Source organism: Arachis ipaensis, chromosome B05, assembly GCF_000816755.2.
Source record: "Arachis ipaensis cultivar K30076 chromosome B05, Araip1.1, whole genome shotgun sequence".
NCBI classification, from domain to species: Eukaryota; Viridiplantae; Streptophyta; class Magnoliopsida; order Fabales; family Fabaceae; genus Arachis; species Arachis ipaensis.
This window is the reverse complement of record NC_029789.2, coordinates 145,569,000-145,586,378: the sequence shown is the minus strand read 5'-3', so window position 1 is coordinate 145,586,378 and position 17,379 is coordinate 145,569,000. Positions and strand designations below refer to the sequence as shown.

At 34.8% G+C, this 17,379-nt stretch overlaps 5 protein-coding genes across 5 annotated transcripts; all 5 read right to left on the bottom strand.

Moving 5' to 3' along the window:
• Window positions 642-1,272, bottom strand: LOC107642204 (benzyl alcohol O-benzoyltransferase-like). The gene is made up of 2 exons (XM_021124055.1): window positions 872-1,272; window positions 642-807 (listed from the first exon to the last, which is right to left on the bottom strand). Exons 1-2 carry the CDS (start codon window positions 1,270-1,272, stop codon window positions 642-644), a joined length of 567 nt encoding a protein of 188 aa, XP_020979714.1.
• On the bottom strand, window positions 1,781-2,600 carry LOC110262662 (13-hydroxylupanine O-tigloyltransferase-like). Its single transcript, XM_021103181.1, has one exon. It carries the CDS (start codon window positions 2,360-2,362, stop codon window positions 1,865-1,867), a length of 498 nt encoding a protein of 165 aa, XP_020958840.1. The 5' UTR covers window positions 2,363-2,600; the 3' UTR covers window positions 1,781-1,864.
• Window positions 4,262-7,194, bottom strand: LOC107644740 (cytochrome P450 704C1). The gene is made up of 6 exons (XM_016348666.2): window positions 6,712-7,194; window positions 6,059-6,274; window positions 5,664-5,951; window positions 5,250-5,567; window positions 4,691-4,894; window positions 4,262-4,583 (listed from the first exon to the last, which is right to left on the bottom strand). The coding sequence occupies exons 1-6, from the start codon at window positions 7,000-7,002 to the stop codon at window positions 4,386-4,388; spliced, it is 1,515 nt and encodes a 504-aa protein (XP_016204152.1). The 5' UTR covers window positions 7,003-7,194; the 3' UTR covers window positions 4,262-4,385.
• LOC107642203 (cytochrome P450 704C1) lies at window positions 11,484-14,033 on the bottom strand. The gene is made up of 6 exons (XM_016345506.2): window positions 13,657-14,033; window positions 13,066-13,281; window positions 12,689-12,979; window positions 12,277-12,597; window positions 11,960-12,163; window positions 11,484-11,873 (listed from the first exon to the last, which is right to left on the bottom strand). Exons 1-6 carry the CDS (start codon window positions 13,966-13,968, stop codon window positions 11,694-11,696), a joined length of 1,524 nt encoding a protein of 507 aa, XP_016200992.1. The 5' UTR covers window positions 13,969-14,033; the 3' UTR covers window positions 11,484-11,693.
• On the bottom strand, window positions 15,083-17,048 carry LOC107642202 (pentatricopeptide repeat-containing protein At5g66520-like). The gene has a single exon (XM_016345505.2). The coding sequence runs from the start codon at window positions 16,931-16,933 to the stop codon at window positions 15,332-15,334; it is 1,602 nt and encodes a 533-aa protein (XP_016200991.1). The 5' UTR covers window positions 16,934-17,048; the 3' UTR covers window positions 15,083-15,331.

Here is a 17,379-nt window from a genome sequence, read left to right as displayed (position 1 = left end):
TATATTTATGTTTTATGCTTTTTAATATATAATTATTATCTCTATCCAATTTAAGCTTTTGGTTTCATGATAAATATACTTGTATCACACAAAACTTTAATTCACAGCAGCAACGTTTGACAATAATCAAAGCGCTGATAAAATTAAGTCATCATTTTTTACAAAATATAAAAATCAAGTTACCATGTGAAATTCCCTACTCTGAGTGCAGAGTGGTTGTAGTGAATGAGAAGATTTGAGAGAGAAACAAGAGCTGGTGAAATATCAGAAAATGAAAAGTGAATTTTGATGAGGAATTATACTCATCTGGGATCTGGTAAAAATATATCTCCAATAAAATCCAAAAGTTAATATCTACTTTGGAGCCCTAAACTCACTTAATTATTGAAATAATTTACAATTGCAAGTACCACTTCTATTCAGTTAGAGAACTGAAGCTGACTGAAAAAAAAATTTCTTCACTCCCATCATATATATAAGCAAATGTTAAATAAATGAAGGAAGAAACAGAGGTGTTTTAGGCTTAGAGACAATGAATATTAGAAAACAAGAAAATACTTTTTCATTCTCAAATAAAGACACATAAGACAAGTTATAAAAACTAAGTTGATAGATGCATGTGTATTCAAATCAAGCATCCTCTAAAGATTGGACATCAACTTGATAGTTTTCTCTTCATCCTTGATCTTGACCATCCCATTAAGCTCTTTCTCAAATCTTTCCATGCCTTCTTCTGGCAGGCAAATTAAAACCACCGTACCATGCTCTCCTTTAGAGTTAGTATATGGAACAAAGTAGCTCTCACCGCTGTCACAAAAGAGAAGAGAATCAATTGGAAATTATCCTTGTTCAAATTAAAGAAGAGTGTGACCTGCAAGGTTGAAAACGTGCATTGACTGCACACATGAAGCGAACTTCTTGATTAGGGTTTTGCCGATGCAGTGCAGCTGTATAACAACGCCAGAGGCATGCACTGAGGACATCGAAGGTGCTAGAAGATTGAGCAACGTGAAGAGGGAAGAGGCAGCGCAATGCATCAATCTCTTTGGAGCCAAAGAAGAAGGAAGCATGGGAGGGTTTGAAGAACACATTTTTGTTGTCGTCTTGAAGGGGTAGTTGTTTGTATTCATGGTGGATGCATGTAACTCTTGGAGGGTCTCTGGCACAAAGAAGCTCCCTACAGCAGAGTGGGAGGATTGAAGGCTTTGTTGCACCTTGGGCTATTTCTGCTATACCCTTTATGAATTGCACAAATCCACTTCCATCATACATTGTATGGTTTACACGCGTAGCAAAGATGAAGCCACCGCATATGAGCCGTGTTTAGGGATGGCAATACCACCCGAACCCGCGGGTACTCACTCCGTCCCTACCGACAGGTTTTTAGCGGGGCGGGACGGGGTCGGGGTCGGGTTTAAGTAATACCCGTCCCGCTAATACTCGCAGGGGTGGATTCCATGCGGATTGTTGTACGGCGGAGCGGGGTCGGGTAGAGCAAAAACCCGCCCCTACCTACCCCGTTGCCACCCCACGGCTCGTGTTACCTGTCTTAATGAGTTAAACTACTTGATATCAATCTATTTCGTTAAAGAAAAAATATACCTAAACAATACACATAGTATACGGTAAACAATGTGAACAACGATTTAAAAAAAAAAATCCTCCGACGGAGTCAATGATTTATTTGTACAATGTGTACAATGGTTATATAGGTTACAAAATAAACATCATTCATAATATTTAAAATAATCATTCGAGTATTAGAAATAATAAACATTTTATGTCATAACCACTCATTCCAAAAGGTTAAGTTGATTTTGAGATTCACGAAGGAGGCAAGGATCAAACTTTTGAGTTTTTGAATCTAGAACTCTAATACCATATCATGAAACCACTCATTCCAGAAGTTTACGCGAAAAAAAGTAACACTAGTTATATCTCTAATACTCCCTAAATCTTCGTTATATGCATTGTACAAAAATTCCATTGATTGATACTTTCCCACACGAAAATGGTCGAGTGTAACATCTGCATCAGCTTGGATGAACAATACACCTTCGCCAGTGCAATCCACCATAAGTTTGCCACTAGGACCTTCCCTAAGTCTTCCGGCAAGTGGATAATAGAACACAAGTTCTTTGGACAACGCTTCTCTGATGACATGGACAGGGTCTTTCCCTGCCATTGAAGGGTTGTAAGCAAAGAATTGCACCAATGGAATTTGGTAACGGAGACCCTGTTGGTCATCAATATCGGAGAGAAGCTTGAGCTCATGGGGGGTGGGTCCAGCAGGTGCCACTAGCTCCGCTGGGTTCCTCCTCACTTTAAACACCATTGACGATGATGATTTCTGGAGAACCATTATTATGTGCTTTTTTGGGAATTAAAGTAAGAATCCAAATATTGGTATTTGATGAACATACTGAAATGTTGATATTATTAAATGGGTGAGTCGCTAGTGGCTAAGGGTGGCTATGTATTTACAAACCAATAAGGGCATGACATATGTCATGGCTGAAACGATGCTTAATTTGTGGATTATTGTTCGAATAATTCTTAATCATCTCTCTCTTCGTAAACAAAATTTAGTTACTGCATCGTTAGTTTATATACAGCAGTAAACTGAATAAATTAAACTTGATTGAATTAAGTGCAACATATAGAAGGAGAGGAACTATTTATATACAGAAGTAAAGTAGTTTACTGTGTATGTGTATCTATGTTGCTGCCAGCTGGTTCAAGTAGTTGATGATTAGTTGGAACTTGGAAGTTAGTTATTTAATTTGGGTTAACTTTACGAGAAAAATTCCACAAACAATTAAAATACCTAACAAATCTAACTAAGTTTAAGAATTTTAAATTCAGGAGCGCGTTTCTACGGATAGAGTTCAAATATAAAATATACCGAAATTTTTTAACGATGAGGACATACAAATAAATTCAGTTTAAAATAAATTCAGTCAAGTGCACTTTATTTAAATTTAAAATGTACCAAAATTAAATTTAGAATACACCAAAATTACTTAATGATAATTCAAAATTTTTTTTCATCCTTCTTTTTCTTCTTCATCCTCATTATCTTCTTCTTTTCTTTTTCATCTTCTCCTTCTTATTTTACCTTATCATAATTCTTTTTATTTTACTCTCTTAACCAAAATAAAAATAAAAAAAATCAAACAAAAAACAAGAAACAGACAATGTTCCAAAATCAACAAGAAGAAGAACATATATTCATTCAATTAAATAAGATTGCAATATAGTATAAATATGTTCATTCAAGTCTAATATAAGAAGTAATGCTCTTAAAAAAAGAAATAAGAGCAACAAAAAAAAACAAAAAATAAAAAAAATGCATTTTATACTTTTGTAGCAGATTTTTTTTTAGCAAACGAGCTCAACGTAATAAAGTGGAGCAAAAGAAGAACAAAGTCACAAAAACCAACTCCCAATGTAAAATAAAATAAAAGCTATCACCAATGTCATTTTTCCATTGTCATCAACAATAAAAGGGATCTACACTGCTTGACGCTTTATAACTGGTAACTGATATGTAAAAAAATTCTTCTACATCTATTTTCTTGTTATGAAATATCTGTCTGTTTCTTTCGGTGTCAAAACTAAGATATTCATGTGTTATTATTTATTTTATATAATCAAAACTCTTTCTCTTTTTTCTCTTTATCTTTTGTTGTTTCTTCTTCTTCTTTTCATCTTTTTATTCTTATTTTATTTTTTCATATTTTTTTTTATTTTATCATCTTAAGAGGAATAAAACCAAAAAAAAAATCAAACAAAAAAAATAAATAACTGTAACATTAGGAAGAAGAGAAGAAGAAGAAGAAACAAAAATAAAACACAGTAATAGCAGCACTAATAGAAGAAGGAGTCAGAGGCGCACGAAGAAGAAGAAGAACGACGTAATTTTTAGCGTATATTGTGTGAGTGGGTTTTGGTGAGTTATGAATCAAGATGATCAAGCAGTTGGAGTAAAAATTGAGAGCATCAAGTGTTAAATCGGGATCATTTATTATCATTAAATTAAATCAATGATTATAAATTTAATAGGGACTTCAAAGCCACATCCACAATAAAGACCTCCTTTTTTCTTCCTGTCACTCGATGCTTTTTCTTCTATTGATGAACTATTTGTTGTTCTAACTTGTCATGCGTTTTCTCTTTCAAATTGTTGAGTGAATCTTGCTATGTATTTTTTTCCCCTTTCTTTCTTAAATTCCCAAATAAGTTACTGAATACTGATTGATGCTTGTAAGTCATTGCTTTCATATATTTGTTTTCCCATTCTTGTTATGCAAATACACAACAATTTGGCACAACAATTCTGTTTTCTTAGTGTACAATACAATGAGAATAAAGCATTCTGATATCTATGAATTTGAATATCCAAATCTTCTATAAGCATAGAGATGCAGACCTCCATCCAGATGCAGAGTAAGTGAAGTTCTATAATGTATTGATTTGTGTTCATCAACCAACTTGAATTTGTAGCTGCCTAAGAGGATAGCAGAGAAGATTTTCATCTGTCTGTATGAGAAATCCTTCCCAAGACAAACTCTTGGACCCGCCTGTGGAATCAACAACCAATATATATATATATATAAATTTCTATTTTTTCAATGTTTCTTGTTCGCTAAGAAAACTATTTTGAAGTGATATCATATCAAGCTCTGACCTGGAAAGCTGTGAATTTGAAGGGGCTTTCTTGCTGAAACTTTCCATCTATGTCAAGCCACCTTTCTGGTCTGAACTCTTCAGCATCATCACCCCACAATGATTTCATCCTTCCCATGGCATAAGGTTGGTATGCCACAAGATCACCTTTCTTCACATAGAATCCATCCGGCCACACATCATCTGAGAAACAAATCTTTGCATCCTGCCGTACAAGCATCAAACCAAGTCGTTAAAAAAATCGAATCCCAAACATACTATAGAAGATTAGGCAACCATTTTTCACTCTCTAAAGATTCAGATCACTAGCAAAATTACCCCAGAAAGATTGATAATTATCCGGTCGTACCTAAAGGGTTGATTTCAACAGCTAAAATGGTGCTATACTTGTTACTAAAATCAAACATTTTAATCTTTTGAGTACCACGGCATAATTATCAATCTTTGCAGAACAATTTTGCTAGAAATTAATCTTTCAAGGATAAAAAGGGTGCCTTAGTCTAATTGTGTTAAAAAAAGAATCTTTTCTTCTTTTCATGTGGTTATGTTGTATTATTCACCCATGGAACAGCAGGGTAGAGTCTTAGTGTCTCTGTCAAAGCTGCATGTAGATACTGCATTTTTTCAAGAGCTTCTTCAGTTATGTTAGCTGCAAACTCCTCAGGCTTTGAAAAATCTGATAACCCTGTTGCATCTTTGACTTCTTGTGCAATCTTTTCCTGCACATGAGGAAGCTTGGATAGCTTGTAAAGGAACCATGAAAGAGTAGTGGCTGTTGTATCTTTTCCAGCTATGATGAAACTCAGGATGATGTCTTTCAGGTACTTCGGATCAGTCTCATCCAATTCTAAAAACCTTGACAAAAGGTCTTTCCTCACCTGTCAAAAGAAAACATGTACTGCCAATGAATTTCTTCAATGATTTTCTATAACTATCAAAAAATAAGTTTTTGTCTTGTGAATTTGTTTACTTACAGGCTTATCATCTTGGTTATGGACTTTTTCAGTCTTGCTTTTAATCACATTATACACAAATTCATCTACAACTCTGACATGTTTCTTTAGTAAAGCTTCTTGTCCTATGTTCAAAAACCGCTTCGCCTTCCAGAAAACGTCGATATACCTAAGTATAGTAATTGCACTTGCATCATCAAAAGAACTAGAGAATTTGGAGCCTTCTTCATATGTTCCACCTATAGTGTCCAGTTCTACACCAAGTACTATATTAAATACTGAGTCCATGGTTGATTTGAAAAGTAAGTCCTGCCAATAAGAACTTTTCTACATCAATGTGTAACAAACTCAAATAATAACCAAAGTTGTTTAAATAAATGTTATAGAAGTATATCTATCCATTTGAAGAGTCCTACTTGGATTTCAATTGCTTGATTTGAGATTGCTGCTTCAGACACTATTGCAGCAAGTTTTATAGCATTCCCTTTGAAAACTGAACTGCTGTAATCTCTCAAAAGCTTGGAGGAAAATTGATAGCTTGCTGCCTTTCTCTGATGTCTCCACTTTTCTCCATCCACTGTGAATATCCCATCTCCCAATAGGTCCCTCAGGATTTCATACTGATGTCGTCCCTGAAACAAGTTATAGGAACTTTCTAGACTCAAGCATCGAGACTATGTTACGGATTCAACAATATATTGTATTTTCCAGTATAGGTTGGGGAATAGATATTTCATATGTTCATCAAGAAGATATGAAATATTTAAAATGTAGGAATCAACTATGCTATCACTATGCAAACTGAAATAACCAACTTTTCTTTCTAGCCACAAAATTATCATATATCTGAACTTGTCTAGTTCTGTTTTTGAATAACTAATTCTTTTATAACTGATTTTGATGTAAAGTATTTATGTTTGGTTGTAACTATTCTGAAAGTAAAAAATATCACTTTTGCAAAAGAATCAATTCTAGAGGCTAGAACTGATTTTGCAAATTAGCAAACATGCTCAAAAATAACCAAATATTGAGGATTTAACTTTGACACTTTGTAGAGTTGATTTAGTACCTTGCCATAGTTTGAAAATTTTGTCTTGAGGATATATTCCACATTTATGGGGTCTGAAGTGTACACTTCACTGCTTGATAAGCTAAGCAGCCTATAACTGCTGTGCTTTCTTGCAAGGTCTGTCATGTAATCATGTAGCCTGTTGAAGTTGACAAGTTGGTGGAAAACAGTTCCTGCAATGGGGTGGCGTTTTCTTCTCCGGCCATGTTTTTTGGCAACTAACACTGCTATAACTAAGGCTAGAACTGCTGCAGCTAGATATTTGAAATCAAGGCTAAAATAATCTAACATTTTGGCTCAGCAGAAGACTACTTACTACAAAATTTTGATCAGGAAGAAACTAGAATACTTATAACAACAGAATTATTCATAATATTTTTCATAGAAAGGTATTTAAACACTATGTTTGTCACCTACTGTTCTACCACCCTATCATTTTATAATATTTTGTTTCAAGGTCATAATTTACATACTGGTATCGTGCTAGCTGCAATTACAGACAAGAAGAAAACAACGAAAAATTCATAAGGGATAACGCAGTGTGAAACCACATTAGCCTTTAATATGCATTAATTTGCACTCATGATAGTACTTTTTGCTCTTTGGCTAGATTAGTCAAATATTTTATTAGTAAGGCACTCACATCGTCAAATTTTTTAAGTGTGTGAAGACAACATTGGATGATGGTGCAATAATGAGGCGGCATTTGGCCCCACGCTGTTTTTAATTTTTGTTTTAAAAAATATAGTTATATATAATATGTTTCTATTTTAAATTTTAAATGATTTTACTACAAATAAAATAAATTTAATTAGCTAAAGTTTTAAATTTATTTTTTTATTTTTTTATTATTTTGACTATTATTTAACCTAATCAAATTTAATTATTGTACCATCACTTCTTTATTCTCTTAAACTATCTTCTTATTTTTATATTTTCAACCTTCTTTTTCTATTCCTTATCTAATGGTCATCTTCTCTTCATCAAAAAGTAAATTTTAAATTCTCTAATTTTTTTATATAGCTCTCCATAACTCTATGTATCTTTCAATTTCATTATTTCTCTTTTTGATATTTTTAATTACAATTTTTAATTCAAACAATTATAGTTTAGGTATTAATCTAATATTTATTTTTTTTGTGACTTTATATATTTTATTTTATTCTCGATTTATTCATCCTTATTACTTATTTTTTATCTTTTGTTCTATTATATGTACCTATGTTGCATATAAAATTTTAAATGAACTGATTAATTTTTTTTTCCAAAGATAGTAAGTTATATTTCATTAATTATTGAAAAAAAAATACAAAGATGTCCAAAAGCAGGATAGCATAATAAAAGGTGGGGATTTCCCAAAAATACTACACTGAAGGTATTCATCCAACGGTACGTGGTCGAAAAACGAAGAAAAATCTTAAAGAAGAAAGAATGATAAATCAAATTGAATGAAACTAAGAGCTTGCCTCATGGAGATGACGACCTAAACTGGGAGTTCTTTTGATTTTACGGAGTAACTTGACAGAGCTTGCTAGAATGGCAGACGGCATTGAAGTAGAAACTTCAAAAATCAACTGGTTGCGAGCTTTCCAGCAGTTCCAGCAAATGATGGCAAGCAATTGAGGATTACGGTCAGCATTCTTCACCGAGTTAAGCATCTCTGTTGATGCAGTCCACCATGTCCAAAAGTCGTTAGGACTCTGAGGGGGAAGACAGTCATGAAGATAACTCTGAGACTATACATCTTTAATTCTAGAGCAATCGATCAAACAATAAGTGACTGTTTCGGTTGCTTCATGACAGCAAGGGCATATTGGTGATATAGATGGGATGCGGTGATGAATCTGAGCAAGCACCAGAAGCCGGCCATGGAGAGCTTTCCAGATAAATAGCTTAATTTTGTGAGGCAAGTTCAACTTCCATAGATCAGTCCACGACTTTTTCTGTTGCATATAATTAGGGCAAAACTCCAGAAGCGGATGGTAAAATAAATAGTCAGTTCTGTAACCTGAAACTATATCATATTGCTTGGATTTATTCAAATTCCATTGCAATTTTAACTGACAAAATCCTTTTTGCAACGTCTTGGGGAAATAATTCTTGAATGAGATTCTGATTCCAATTCCTAACTTCAGTAATTAGATCTTTAACTCTTGGAACCAACTCAGAAATAGCCTGTCTATTTGGCATGTCAGAAATCATTAAAGGATACGGAGGAGGCAGCCAAGGATCCTCAAAGGTTCGAATATTCTCTCCAGTACCCACAGCCCAATTAAAACCTTTTTCAACAATCTTTCGGCCTTCCAGTATGCTCCTCCATCCCCAAGAAGGTAAGACTCCAATTTCTACCGTTATAGCATTACTATTGCTAAAGTATTTACCTCTTAGGATTTTGGATAATAAGGAAGTAGGCTGTGTTACGAGTCGCCAAAACTGTTTGCCTAAAAGCGCTAGATTTTGAATTTTGAGATCTTTAAATCCAAGGCCTCCTTATTTTTCTGAGCGAGTCATAATGTCCCAGCTAATCCACGCCATCCGCCTTTCAGAACCTTTTTGTGCCCACCAGAACTGAGAAAGTAGAGAGTGAATTTCCGAAATTAAACCATCAGACAACTTGAAGCAAGACAATGTATAAATAGGAATAGCTTCTCCCACTGCTTTAAGCAATATGTGTCTACCACCTGACGATAGAAGATTGCGCTTCCACCCTTGGATTCTTTTCCGAACATTTTCTTTGATCATACTAAAAGAAGCCTTTTTCGATTTAGAGACTGTAGAAGGCAAACCAAGGTATTTATCATGAACCCCAATATGATTAATATTCATAGAGTCAGCCAGTAGTGTACGAGTAGTGGAGGAAGTGTTGTGGCTAAAGAATATAGCAGATTTATTAAGATTTACCCTCTGGCCACTGATGCTTTCATAAGAATTCAATAAATGCAGGATATTTAAACATGCTTCAAGATTAGCCTTACAGAATAAGATGGAATCATCAACAAAGAGGAGGTGGTTGACCTTGGGACATCGCCTATGTATCTGAAGACCCTGAATTAGTCTGTTTTGTTCTGCCTTGTGTAGCAAGAAGGAGAGACCTTCTGCACAGAAAAAAAAAGATAGGGAGATAGAGGATCTCCTTGTCGAATACCTCTATTTGGTTTGAAGAAACCATAAGGTTGTCCTTCCACAATAACAGAATAAGAAACAGTTGTCACTAATTCTCGAATCCACATGATCCACCGCGAGTCAAAACTAAACTTCTCCAATATAAACCAAAGAAAGTGCCATTCCACCCTATCATATGCCTTACTCATATCTAATTTTAGCGCCATTTCATTTTTGAGTCCCCTTTTTTTTGTTCTTCAAGTAATGCATACACTCGTGAGCAATTATGATATTATCAGAGATTAATCTGCCTTTAATAAAAGCACTCTGCGTAGGGCTAATTAATCTATTCATCATACCCTGAAGTCTATGTACAAATACTTTGGAGATAATCTTGTAAAAGACTAAAGATAGGCTTATTAGTCTTACCTGAGTTATATCTTTAGCATCAGAAATCTTGAGAATAAGACAGATCTGAGTGTGGTTAAAACCCTTCAAAATTCTGCCCCCTGAAAAGAAGCTCTTAACTGCTCGAAACACATCACCACTAAGTATGTTCCAAAAGCTTTGAAAAAATTTTGCTGTCATACCATCGTCTCCTGGAGCACTTTGAGGATGAATACTAAATGTTGCACGTTTCACTTCCTCCATAGTCACTTGTCTTTGAAGCCTACGGTTCATGTGAGCTGTAACCTTAGGTTCAAAATCAGTAAACAGAGGTTCAGGGTTCTCATGACAAGTGGAGGAAAAGATGTCCTTGAAATAAGATTCAGCCACAGAAGCAATACCAGCATTTGAAGTAGCCACTTCACCATCACTGCCAGTTTGTTGCCAAATTATATTCCTTCGGGTTCGATTTCTAAATTTCTGATGGAAGAAAGTTGTGTTCTGATAACCGGATTTGAGCCATTTGAATCTAGACTTATCTTTTCAATAAGATTTCTCATTTTGCAATGCTTTTTTAAGTTTGTCCTCTATTTCTGAAATGATGCCGCCTCCATGAATTCCTGCTAAACGAAGTTTCTCTAATTCAGACTGTAGTAAATCAATCTCTACCTTCGAATTAGATCTGTGTTCTTGCTACCATCTAACAATCTTATGCCGACAACGCTTTATTTTTTGAGTTAGGATATACATGGCTGAACCATCAATCTGTTCGTGCCAAACCTCTCTAACAATCTGCCTTATTTCATCATTGGAACACCATCTTTCTTGGAATTTGAATCGGCGTTTAAATCTCTCAGTTCTCGGATTAGAGTCTAAGAGAAGAGGGGAGTGATCCGAGCCTGATTCTAACAATCTAAGAACCGTTGCATTGGGATAGAGTTGCTGCCAATCAACTCCTACCAGGAATCGGTCCAGTCTTTCCTATATCAACTCATCACCCCTCCGTCTATTCGACCAAGTGAATGGTATAAACATACTTTTCATATAAAATTAATAATATTTAACAAAATTTATTTAATATATATATTTTTGCCCCCACTCCTAAAATTTTCTGGGTCCGTCACTGTCTTGAGAGCTACCTGAAAAATATTTGTATTACTTGGACTAGATCAACATAGAAACATGCATATGATTCACACGTGCATGATTCAGTATTAATAATGCCAATGGTAACTTCATAACTTCAGAGTACAATATAAATTGCAGCCATAGAAAGAAACGTTCCATATATATAATATATTAAATATTTTAATTTATTGAATAAGGACATACAAAGTTGTCTTTGTGAACGTAGTTTTATATAACTAATATATGAAAGCTAATACATCTTCTGCAATGCAAGATTTTGTTCTTACTTATCCTTATTTTTTCTTAAATATTAAGAATATTCCAAACATAAATGATCATAATGTAGTAGTAACACATAATGGACCCTATCTGTGGGAGGCATGCACATGAAGACCACCATCAATGTGCAAAGTCAGCATAACCATATAATTAACTTCTTCGTTTTCAAAAGCAAGCTTGAATTTGTAGCTATGACAAAGAACAGCAGCAAAAACCTTCATCTGTCTGTAGGCAAAATCTTTTCCTAGACATATTCTTGGTCCTGCCTGCATAATGACAACAAGAAAATCAAACTTTGAGAATTCAAGAAAAGATTGTTCTGTAAAATATATCATACTTTGCACTAGCTAACCTGAAAGGCTGTGAACTTGAAAGAACTCTGTTGTTGGAAAGCTCCATTCTCATCAAGCCATCTCTCCGGACGGAATTCCTCGGCATCATTTCCCCACAGGAATTCCATCCTGCCCATGGCATATGGTAAATAAGATACCATGTCACCTCTCTTCACACTGAATCCATCTGGCAGAGTTTCATCTGATAAACAAAGTTTACCATCCTGTAACAGCAACAAAGAAGAAATTTTCAACAATTGTGATAGCAAACATGTCTTTTAACTATGTTAGTTTGGAAATGAAAGGTATTTCTATATATATTGCATAGGTTCATCACCAGAGGAACAGCCGGGTAGAGTCTAAGTGTCTCGGTCAAAGCAGCATGCAAATAGTTCATCTTTTGAAGAGTCCCTTCAGTTAAGGCAGTTGTAATTTCATCAATATTACAAGTGTTCTTCAACTTTGTAGTATCTCTGACTTCTTGTGCAATTTTTTCTTGGACATGAGGATTCTTGCAGAGCAAGTAAAGGAACCAGGAAAGAGTAACAGCTGTTGTGTCTCTTCCTGCAATTATGAAGCTGAGGATAATGTCTCTTAAGTACTTTGGATCTGTCTCTTCCAATGCCAGAAACCTTGACACCAAGTCTGCTTTTATCACCTGTCATGAGATGTCATTTTTCAATGTAGAATTGTTATAAAAACTTTGAAAGTTAAGTGATGCAAGAGAGAAGTTTTTAAGTCCTACTCACATGTGAATCATGTTGAGGCTTTTGGATTTGCTCAGTCTTTTTTCTGATAAGTTCATACACAAATTCATCAACAACTTTAATTCGGTTCCTCAGTACTGCTTCCGATCCAATATTGAGGAACCGCTTGATCTTCCATAAGATATCAACATACCGGTATAGGGTTAGGCCACTCGCTTCATCAAAGGCATTGGAGAATTTGGTGCCTTCTTCATATGTTCCACACATTGTGTCCAAGTCTACACCAATAATGATCTTAAACACTTGGTCTAAGGTGGCTTTCATAAACAAATCCTGCCAATAAAAATCATGCAACATGAGATTAATAAGTAAGTTCCTTTAAAATGGATTAAATTAAAAACCATGTCCCAAAATCTTACTTGGAAGTCAATTGCTTTATTTGATATAGCAGCTTCTGAAACAACTCTTGCAAGTGTTACTGCATTAGATTGAAACACTTGAAGGCTAAAATCTTTCACAGCTTTGGTGGAGATTTCTTGGGTTGCCACTTTCCTCTGATGTTGCCACTTTTCTCCATCTACCGTGAATATTCCATCACCTAAAAGATCTGTCAAAATACCATGGTGGTACCACCCCTGCAACAGAATAGAAACCAAACATTAAGAAATCCGGTTTTGGTTGAATAACTGCATAAGGCAGAATAGACATATTAGACATATTTTATTTTAATCAGTAGAGAAATTCAAAAATAAAAAATTATAGAATGTAAAAAGGAAAGAATTTGATAAGGCCTATATCATAGGAATTCGACAGAGTTTTACATCAGTTGTCGAAGGCCTATCATAACTTTCTTCTTTGATCCAGGTTTAGGACTGGCTATCTATATTCTATAACAATATCATCCATGTCTGAGGCAAAACAACTGTTGTTGCAAGCTTGAAATGATGCAATTTCATATAATAAAGTGTTGTACCAAAAATAAAATTGAATTATACCAAAATATGCAATACCTTCCCATAGTTTGCAAAGTTTGTTTTGAGGATATACTCAACATTCACAGGGTCTGCAGTGTAAACCTCATTCCTGAATAAGCTAAGCAACCGATAAGTCTTGTGTTTTTTTGCATGGTCAGTCGTGAAATCATGCAGCCTATGGAAGTTGAAAAACTGGTCTAACACAGTGCCTCCAATCACATGCTGCTTTCCTTTCCTGCTATGGAACCTTCGGAAACTAGTTTGCAGTGCAAAGAATATTAAAGCTATAGTTGCAACAAGTGCTACAGCTGCAGACACAGGTTCAAAATGAAAATTTAAGAATCTCATAATGTAATAACTACACAGAACTTAATAGAATCAAGATACTTTGCAAGTGGGAGGTACCTAGCAGGGTATCTCTATATATAGAGGGATAAATTATTTATCTGTATTTTGCTTCACACATACTAAATAAATGAGTAATTAAGCATTTTTTATTTTTATTTACTTATTTTCAGTAGATATTATGATAATTACAACATGCTACTTTGTTTTTAATGCCTTTTTTCTTTTCAAAATTGTATGTACTTTAGCTTTTACTCTGACAGATAAGCAGATATTTTAGGCACACAAATAAGGTTTTCATAAGCCTGAAAAACTCATATGTGGAAAGATACAAACCATTCATCCAACTTGTATTCCCCTTATTGTGTTACCTCATCAAATGTGCTTGCTTGAGAGGATAAAATAATTCTTCTAATAATTTGTAAGACAAGTCAATATGGTTGATGTTGATTGTCATTGAAGGTATGAATTTTGTGACATGAAGAGAATGTCTGTAATTCTGTGTGAAAATAAGATAAAGCAAGTATTTTAGAATAGTTTATATTTTAAGTTATTAAACTATTAATTTTATTTAGTAAGTAAAATGGACCTAAAATTTTATTTAACCTAATATGAAAAATATAAATATTTTTTAAACTATTCTGGCTATCAGAATTTTGATAAATGATGAAACTATGATATAGGCAAATGATGTTAAATAAATTCCTGTTTTGTTGTATCAAAAAACTAAATAGAAAGTAGAGTTAATTTTTTTTGTTCAGTTTTAATTAATCTATTTTGTCTTCTATTTATCTTGAGTCCTTATCAAAATGCAAAATCAAAAGATATGTTAATGAATTGTTATCATGGTATAAATATCTTTGTCTTATCTTGATAAACTTGACTCTTACAACCTACAAAGTTAGATGCACATTTTGGGCAATGAGCATTAGCCGCCAGGCCTACTAATTGTTGGCCTAATAGGTGATAATGACAAGCTGTCTAAAATTCAATGTTGTTTGATATTTGCCATCACAACTAACAACAAAACTTAAGTACTTAACTGTCTCCTCTTTTAGCATACTTGATCTATTGTAGTTATTGCCTCAGATTATAGTCATTTTCTGCCACCAGATGGTTATGCATATAACAACTTCCATTACCAATACATGGTGAGTGAATATGCAAGCAAACACAACCCCTTTTTTCAAGTCCAATGGATGAGGATTTCATCAAGAAAGAGTTCATAACACAGCAGCAATGCTATTCAAAATAACAAAACTTAAGGTGGCCATAATCATTAAAACAATCACACATTCTGCTGTGACTGATAATTACACTCTGCAGATTTCTTCGTATAACCAATGAAAGTGTGCATCTTCAGATATCATGTCTTCATCTCATTACTTAATTTATTTAAGACAAATACTAATTCTTTCGTTAGAAGTTCAGATGATCTTCCAACTGAAAATTCATGAACCACACCGTTGATTTCAATCATGCTACACCCCGGGATTTCCTTTTTAATTCCTCTTTCTTTCATTAAGTTTCTAATTCTTTTGGCAGCATCAAACCTGCCAGCTTTTGCATATATGTCACACAAGTTCATATAGAAAGCATGATTTTCAGGTTGCAACTCTATCAAATGCAGAGCAACTCTTTCTCCTAATTCTATATTCCCATGCATTTGACATCCTCCAAGTAATGCACCCCAGACATAAACATCCGGCTTCATTGGCAAGCTTCTTATGAGCATCTCCGCCTCCTCGAAGAGCCTGGCTCGACTAAGAATATCGACCATGCAAGCATAGTGATACACTTGTGGTTCAATCGAGTAAACATGTTTCATTATATCGAAGCATCGCCGACCTTTATCAACCAAACCAGAATGAGCACAAGCTGACAATAATCCAACAAATGTCACATGGTTAGGCCTCACTCCAGCTCTCTCCATCTCTGAAAAGCAATCAAGAGCCTTCCAACCTAATCCATGAAGAGCAAATACTGAAATCATAGCTGTCCATGCCGACCCATCCTTTTCAGGCATTTCCTTGAAGATCTCAAAAGCTTCCTGCACGTGCCCACACTTTCCATACATAGTGATAAGAGCTGTTCCAATTACCATATCACACTCTATGATACTTCTTCTCAGGTAACCATGCACCCATTTCCCATGGTCAATAGCTCCAAGTTGAGCACAAGCTGAAAGGACACTAGCCACTGTAATCTTGTCAGGTTTAACGGAATCATCATTCGAAAACAGCAGCATCTCATGGAAAAGTTCCAGTGACTCCATTGCCCTGCCACCTTGAGCCAACCCAGTAATAATCGAATTCCATGTTATTATATTCTTCCTCTTCATCTTCCTAAACAAATCCAATGCCATATCAAGTTCTCCATTTCTCAAACACCCTATAACCATTGAGTTCCAAGTGACAAGATCTGTAACAGGCATTTCATCAAACAACTTGCTGGCATTTTTCAACAGGCCACATGCCATGTACAATCCTATCAAAGAATTCCCAACAAAAACATCATTCAAAAACCCAAACTTGATCACTTGGGAATGAAGAACATGGCCAGTGGAACCATCCAGCCTCCTAGTGCAAGCCTTCACAAGGAAAGGGAAAGTGAGTGAATTAGGGTGAATGTTCCTGCAAAGCATTTTCTTATACAGCATCAAAGCCCTGCAAAAATGGCATCCATTACCTCCTTCCATGTCAGCATATGCTCTGATCATGATGTTATAGACACGAATATCAGGGTTCTTGATCATGTGAAAAACATTGCTGGCGTAGCTGAAAGAACCCCAATTTGAAAAGGAGCAAAAGAAAAGAACACGGGTAATGAGGTGATACTGGTCAGCATTGGATAAAGTTGGTGACTTTAGAATGTGGGTGTGGATTCTTTTGAGCTCTCTTAAGTTCTTGCATTCTTCGATCATTCTGGAAAGTGTGTTCTTCATTATTAAGTACATATGATTGTTCATTTTTGAATTTTGAGAATAATTTCCTCAATTTTATCTCCCAACTTAACATTCTTAACTTATGTTAGTCGTAACCGTGGTTTTGTCATAGAACGACATAATAAAATGAACTTATGAAGACCAATTTGACTTTGATGACCAAATTAAAAGTTTAAAACGCGAGTATAATTTTATCACTATATTTTCTGTGTATATTATTATATTTGGTGTCTATTTGGCCATGATAAACAGTGTAGGTGCTTTGCCATGATCTTACCTGGTAAGTTCTAGCCTGGCCTGGCAAAATTAGATTTCCTATGAATCTGGTACGATATGTCGTATTGTATATAAAAGAAATTTGTCGCGTGGATTACTGAATGATGTGCTGGCAAACAAAGTGTTTATTCTAATTTCACCAGCAGAACAGGAAATTGATTTCTCAGCATATTCTATTAGAGACCAATGTATGT